Source organism: Cornus florida, unplaced genomic scaffold (assembly GCF_030987335.1).
Source record: "Cornus florida cultivar Cherokee Brave unplaced genomic scaffold, ASM3098733v1 CherokeeBrave_3.0.0_Hap2_Chr06, whole genome shotgun sequence".
In the NCBI taxonomy this organism is placed as follows: domain Eukaryota; kingdom Viridiplantae; phylum Streptophyta; class Magnoliopsida; order Cornales; family Cornaceae; genus Cornus; species Cornus florida.
In genome coordinates, this window is record NW_026775576.1 from 66,454,685 (window position 1) to 66,462,122 (window position 7,438).

A 7,438-nucleotide genomic window follows, 5' to 3' on the forward strand; every position below is an offset into this window, starting at 1 on the left:
GGTGGTGGATGACCATCCACCACAAGATTAGACGGGATTAGAGATTTATATTTTACTAATTTTGTTTTAGAACTTTAATATTTTGTAAATGTAAATCTTGACTATTCTGTAAAACTTTCATATAATTTGTATAATATTGTAAATTATGGACTTTTGATTTCAGCTGTATTTCATGGACTATAAATTGACGTAATTAGAGTATATTCCTTATAAAGAAGTATGGGACTAGGTAGTGGACTAGCGCTTCCATGTTTTTTTTTTTAAGGAATTAGAGGAAGAGACTCTTTTTATATGTATATTGTTGTTTTGGGAATGTTTTATATTATTTGCATCGTGCGTTGGGACAGGATAGATTAGTTTATGGCCAAGTGAGGTCATTACATTTTTTTTTATACATTTCAACATGTGGTAGGACCCTTTTAACAGAGGTCATGCCGAATTGTTTTTTATGACTAATATCATTTTAGAGTCGTTACAGAAAAGGCATGTGTCAAATTCTGAACAAGTGCCATAAAACCCTATAGAATACCAACTCTCATTAGGAGTTATGTAGAGTCATATACATTTATTTCTCACAAGTACTTCCAAGAGCAAGAGTCCATTAGTCACAGCAAATGCCCAGATCTTTTGAGCCTCACCTTCATATTTCTGTCAAAAGGACAATGTTGAAGGCAAGGATGAATCCAGAAATGCATAATGGGGTAGGTTAATTTATTCTGAAGTAGGCTAGAACTACTAAATTTTTCTTTTTTTTGCTGGGCTAAAATTACAGCTACTAATTTTTTATTTTTTATTTTTTGGGATGGGCAGCCCACTAGAGCCCACCCTTGGATCCGCTAGTGGTTAAAGGTAAGAAAACCTTAAATTAAAGGAGTTATGTAGTGTGTTGTAGCATTTTTCAACGCATTTAAATCCAATTTCAACACATTTGTTCTAGATTTCAGCATAATTTTAACACATAAAACAAATGTGTTGAAACGCGATATAAGTACGCTAAATCTAGAAATAATGATGTTGAAAAGAGATTTCAACACAATTGCAACACATTTGTTCTAGATCTCAACACATAGAACATGCATTGAAATCTAGAACAAGTGTGTAGAAAATGGATTTAATAGGAGGGAAATAGATGCATATGCCGCAAGACTGTGTCAGACTAACTGTACATCTCCAGAGTACATTGTAAAAACTAGTGCAAAGTACATAACTACTGTTACTGGTTGTAGAGACCATATCAATAAATATCAAAACCATGCTTTAGTAGCCACCAACCAACACAATTAGTTGTCATCTTAAAGCAAGCAGTGTGACCCTTATGCTATCAGATACTCTCTCCCTCCATATGAATATCATCACTTCTTATTGCAAATGCCATGAAACTTGCATCATCATCTATTTGTGAATATGAACTAATCTAGAATATACTTATGCTTGGGAGTACCGAATTCGAGCCTTGGATTTGGGATTTGGAGGAAGTTTAGTCCAAATTTTGTACTAAATTTTCTTCAATCCCAAATCTAATGCACTGATTCGGTGCCGCCAAACATAGCATTAGGTATGTTGAGTCATAAATTCAGCTTCCACCTGGCTTCAAGCAAAGGCTAATATAGTTTTGTCTACAACTGAGAGATGATGAAAAAGATATAGACCCAAGGCTATTATACTATAATATTTTCATTTTTCATCATTTTCTATTTTTTCGGAATTTTTGTTGTTGCAAGGGCATTTTCGTCTTTTACCGTTTTGTGTATCGGGCACTGCGGAATGTGCCAGTTGTGTCCGAGAGTTGTTTGGAGCATTTCATTGAGTCCAGGACTCTTTGAAATGCAAGGGTAACAATTTTGGCATTTTGATTCCTCCTTCAATACTTGATATTTTTTAATACCGTTTGCGGCAAATTGAAGCTCATGGTAAGGTCTACATGTTGATAGGAGCAATTCCTTGGTTGGTGCACTATAGGAAATTCGAAATCTAGGGCATAAATTTGGGGGTTTTGCACAATCTTGAGGTAGGGGTCTCTATTTTGCATTTTCTTGTTCCTTTGTGAGTCAATTCTTGTTATTTGATGCCAACATGCTTAATTGAAATTAATTACCTCTAGAATGATTTTCTTGTAGGTGTAAAATTCATGACTATATGTGTAATTGTTGATTTGTATAAAAAGCATGCTTCATTATTGGAATTTCTTTATGTTATTGTGTTGACAAAATTGCTAAAAATGATACATGGAAGCTTGTGAAAACTTTCTTAGAATTATTGTAATTTCTTTATGTTATTATGTTGACAAAATTCTAAAAATGGTACATGGAAGTTTATGGAAATTTTCTAAGAATTAAGTATGCTTAATATGTTAATTTTTCTATGCCTATGATGCTTAATAATTTATTGGAAATTTTATGTGGAAGTATGCTAATTGTATGATAATAATTCTCTCCATTTCCATAGTATTAAAAAGACATGTGATATGCATTCATAGCATGGGCATGAAAAAGGGTACAATGATTTGATAAGAATGAAAAAGGGAATTTTTAGGGAGAGTTTGATGAAATGGTTTTGAGAAAAACCCGGTCGCCGCTGAGTCACCAAAGGGCCGGTGTGTTAATATAGCCTAGAGGGAACTGGGGAGATTGCCCTAGCGTGGTTGAGCTATCTGGGCCCTAAATGACATTGCGGAAGTACCAAAGGTCAAGGACAGTAGCCAATCCTCCTCTTGTGTCGCTGCGGAGTCACCAAAGGACAGGTTATATTAACAGTTTGTGAAGTGATGAAAGTTTTCTGAAAATAGGGAGTGACAAGCATGACATTGCATTCATGGCACGACATTCATTTATTTTGAACTTGCAGATTTACATTGTATTTTCCCCAATTTAGCATGACCCCTCTCCCTATTGTCCTATTCATTATTTGGGTTCACGGGGTCACAAGAGGTGCGTCTTAGGCACCACCTACTAAGATTTTTGCTCACCCCATCATTTAACATTTTTCATGCTAGGGAAAAGGTGTAGTGGATGCCGATTCCTCTCAAGCATGAAGAGGACTAGAGATCTATTTTGATACCTTTTGTGTATTAGTTAATCTTCTGTGAAGTCTCAAACTATGAAAAAGAGTATTCATTTTTGCAAATCATGACCATGTAACACAACTAAGATACTTGATTATTTTTTATGTAAATTGAGAAAATGTAAATGCTTAAGTTGAATGGGATGACATGATGGGCTAATCGAGGAGGTTGTTGATGTTGTTGTATTGGGGAATGTATTATATTTTTTTTCTATGGTGTGTTGGGACAGGTTGGATATGTCTTGGAAGGCCAAGAAAGCCATTGAATTTTTTTAAGCAAGTTGTTGTAGGCCCCTTTTTAGCAGAGGTCATGCCGAAATTTTTTTTTTTAATGGTATCAGTTTAGGGTCGTTACATATACATTGGGATCTTATATGAAGCCCAAAATAAATATGTAGAAATGGCAACAATGTGGGTTTGAAACAGGTTTGCCTAAATCCTACCTCACGCGGTTTATAATTTCTGGCATGTAACAGATTTAATTTTTTCCCAAAAATAACACCTGAGGAAAATTCTTGCAAAAACAACCATTGATTGATATCCTTCAATTGATAAACGAAATTATTCGTGAAACAAATAATACATAAAATTATTATATAAAAAAAAAATGCTGACATTTTTTGAACTAGTAATGCCCTTCTGGCTCAGGCCTAGGCTACAAAGCCAGATTTGATTTTCTGAATAGTTTCAACATCAGTTTTGAAAGACTTTGCAAGTATCCCACTATCAATGCTGGTATTGAAGACGGAACTAGGAATCGACGCGGTTCCAGCACTTGCACTGCCAAATGCAGATACTGCAATGGCGGAGTTTTTTTCGTCATAGTTGTATTGGTAGTGAATAAGTCCCTTGGGAAACACAAAGATGTCACCAGCCTGGAGTGTCTGAGTAAAGAGCTTGTTAGTGGTGTCGACAAACCCCACTTGAAGGTTGCCATTGAGGAGAAACAAGAGCTCAGATGCACGAGGATGGGTGTGAGGTGGGTTGACAGAGCCAGCAGGGTACTGAAGAACTGCATAAGAAACACTTTGACCGTTAAGAGCCGGGAATTCAGCCATGCTTGCTTTCAAAACCTTGAAAGTTGTCGGAAAATCTCCCCCTAGAAGAACTCTCATGCCAGTAAAGGTGAAAAAGTTGCCATCAATGGTGGTGTTCATTGGGACAATGAAATCAGAAAGAATGTCTGCATCCCCAGCATGTGAAATACAGAGAGTACCAAGCGCAAGTGCTAGTGTGAATAACAATTCAAGCTTGCAAGCCATGTTGACCATAAACTGATGATAATAGTTTGAGTGGAAATTGTATGCCAGACTTTTTAACTTGAGCCTTCAACCAAAGGATGTCAATTTATAAGCACAACCTAAGACAAATCAAGTGAATTGGAAACTACGATGCCCTTGATTTGATGTTTCTTGTTATTGTCAATTAGAGCTGTAATCTCAACATGTTTTTGTGTTCATTATCGCTTACTAAAGAAAACACCAGTATATGCCACTACTGGATATTTGGATGTTGTTTAAAAGGCTACTTCTCGATATTTAAATGTTTTTTAAAAGGCTCTTTTGGCTGATTATCAGCAAGTCATTAAGAAGATTGGCTAAAAGAAGCTTTGTGAACTCAACCTTAGCCGGCATCAAACAGGCAAATGTTGTTAATTAAATAATAAAGCTCAAAAAGTCAACCCTACAAGATATGTGATCAAGTTAAGGACCTCCTGACTTGTGGCCCCCCTGGATTTTCTCCCTCTCTTATATTCTATTTATATTTCATAATAATATATATGTTTTTTAATGAAAATATAGAAAGTGCCGCGCCTCCTGAATTTTCTCATTCTTTGTAGAATTCTATATATGTTTCATATTTTGTTCTCCTAAATTGTTTCATTAATCTTTATATTCTATATTTGTAAATTAATTTCATCCAAAAATATCATTATCTCGATCTTTCTATATATAAAGATATATATATATATATACACACACTCATAAATATTGACTTATATGCATGATGAACCTTGTTGGTTGCTGGGTTGGCTTGTTAATAAAATCTTGCTCAATGAAATTAATAAATAATGCAGATGTCTCGATAGTCCAATGGTTAGTGCCTCCGGTGGATGTTGAGAGTGCCAGGTTTTGACTCTTTGCACCTACTAATCTAACCTGTAATCCTTCTTCCCTTGGTAAAAAAAATAAAAATTAATAAATAATGAATGGCCGTTATATGTCTTTCTTCTTTACCAACAACACCATATTCAGTAGCAGAGAGACCCTTACAGCAGCAGGCTTTTCATTTCTGTTCAAAACTCCAGCAGTTCAGTTGCAAAATCATGTTTTAGTAACCACCAATCAACACAATTAGTTGTCATCCTAAAGCAATCAGTAAGCCCCTCCTCCCTTTCTCCATTCCTGAATAATTCTTTTTATTGCTAGTATCATGAATCGTGCGGTATCATCTATTCGTGAACATGTCCAAATTTAGAATATACCTACGCTGCATATGTGCAAAAACTCGGTTCCACCGGGCTTGAGCAAAGGCTGATATAGTTTTTCTGTTTATAACACAAGAGAGAGGAGCAATATGTGCCACAGATCTAACCCCAAGGCTGTTACAAACTTAGAAGTTAGGATCTTATATGAAGACCTAATGTTTCAATAGTCTGACCATCAGGCAATCAGGCCCCCAATTCCCCCTGGCGCCCAAAACCAAACAAGGTTAACAACAATTGCCGGTTGAGAATATATTTTGCTGATATCAGCAAAAAAAAAATATCCCCAATTTTGTTGGTATCAGTAAAAAAAATATCCCCGCTGATGATAATGATATCAACACACAAATCAATTCAGATATAAATGATTGGCAAGATTGAAATAGATTGCCCACGACACTGATGCCATTTTACTAGATTAACCACCTTTCTGTACATTTGATATGATCCAAGTGTGTGTCCTAAATATTTCCAACCACTTTACAGATGCTTTCAACCTCAAAAAAAATTCGGCATATTATTTCTGTGAAAGAACAAGATTCAAAGTCGAACCAAAAAACATGCCATGGCATCATTTTTGCAGAAGAAATTTTTTAAACTGCTCAACTAAAGAAACCAGATGGCTTGTTTACATCATCTCACGGTAAGAAATAACTCCAATATCACATCATATAGACAACAAAAAAGAAACTGATAAATAAATCATCTGACAGGCTCTGAATTGCCCCATGTCTCCGGATTTCAATTGGAACAATAAGAGTCAAATTTTTGATCTCTTGCACTTAAAAGACAAGAACAGTGTTAATTTAGAAGTAATCTGAGCAGTTCCTGGCATTGTACCAAATTTAATTTCCTCATAAAAATAGCACTTCAAATAAAATTCTGGAAAAAAGAGGTTATTCATTGATTCTCTTTAAATGACAAAGGAAATTATTCATTCTTATAAAGAAAAAATATATATTCATGAGACGAAGAATACATTAAAAACAAAGAACAGGATGCAGACATATTATTAACCGCTGCGGCCTTTCTACCTCAGGCCTTGGCTCCGAAGCCAGCTTTGATTTTCTGAATAGTGGCAACATCAGTTTTAAAGGACTTAGCCAGTATCCCACTATCAATGCTGGTGTTGAAGACAGAACCAGGAATTGAAGCGGTTCCAGCATTTGCACTGCCAAATGCAGATACTGCTATGGCACCATTTTTTGTATCGTTGTTGTATTGGTAGTGAATAAGTCCCTTAGGAAACACAAACATGTCACCCTGTTGGAGCGTCTGAGTATAGAGCTTGTTGGTGGTGTCCACAAACCCCACTTCAAGGTTTCCATTGAGGAGAAACAAGAGCTCTGCTGCGCGAGGATGTGTGTGAGGTGGGTTGACAGAGCCAGCAGGGTACTCAAGAACTGCATAAGAAACACTTTGACCGTTGAGAGCTGGGAATTCAGCCATGCTTGCTTTCAAAACCTTGAAAGTCGTCGGAAAATCTCCATTAAGAAGAACTCTCATGCCAGTGAAGGTGAAAAAGTTGCCATCAATGCCGTTGAGGTTAGGCGGGACTATGAAATCAGAAAGAATGTCTGCATCCCCAGCAACTGAAATATAGAGAGTAGCAAATGCAAGTCCTAAGGTGAGTAACAATTCAAGCTTGAATGCCATGACTGAGAAGAGAATAGTCTGATGGAAATTCCTTTGTAAGACTTTTTATTTACTTGAGTCTTCAACAACAATAAGTCAATTTATAAGCACAGCCTCAGTAGTAAGAAAAAAGAGCAGGACTAAAGAGGCACATCAAGGGAGATGGAAACTACAACGCCCTTGTTTTATGTCTCTTGTTATTGTCAATTGGAGCTGTAATCTCAACATGATTTTCGTGTTCATTGTCACTTATTTAAG

The 7,438-nt window shown here is 36.1% G+C and overlaps 2 protein-coding genes across 2 annotated transcripts; both read right to left on the reverse strand.

Moving 5' to 3' along the window:
• Positions 1-3,601: 3,601 nt before the first annotated feature.
• On the reverse strand, positions 3,602-4,322 carry LOC132314239 (germin-like protein 9-3). Its single transcript, XM_059813124.1, has one exon. It carries the CDS (start codon positions 4,320-4,322, stop codon positions 3,711-3,713), a length of 612 nt encoding a protein of 203 aa, XP_059669107.1. The 3' UTR covers positions 3,602-3,710.
• Positions 4,323-6,580: 2,258 nt separating this feature from the next.
• LOC132314240 (germin-like protein 9-3) lies at positions 6,581-7,201 on the reverse strand. The gene has a single exon (XM_059813125.1). It carries the CDS (start codon positions 7,199-7,201, stop codon positions 6,581-6,583), a length of 621 nt encoding a protein of 206 aa, XP_059669108.1.
• Between the last annotated feature and the right edge of the window lie 237 nt (positions 7,202-7,438).

Bases quoted from the DNA above. Each gene is read 5' to 3' on its own strand.
- LOC132314239 (XM_059813124.1), bottom strand. From the start codon at position 4,322: ATGGCTTGCAAGCTTGAATTGTTATTCACACTAGCACTTGCGCTTGGT.
- LOC132314240 (XM_059813125.1), bottom strand. From the start codon at position 7,201: ATGGCATTCAAGCTTGAATTGTTACTCACCTTAGGACTTGCATTTGCT.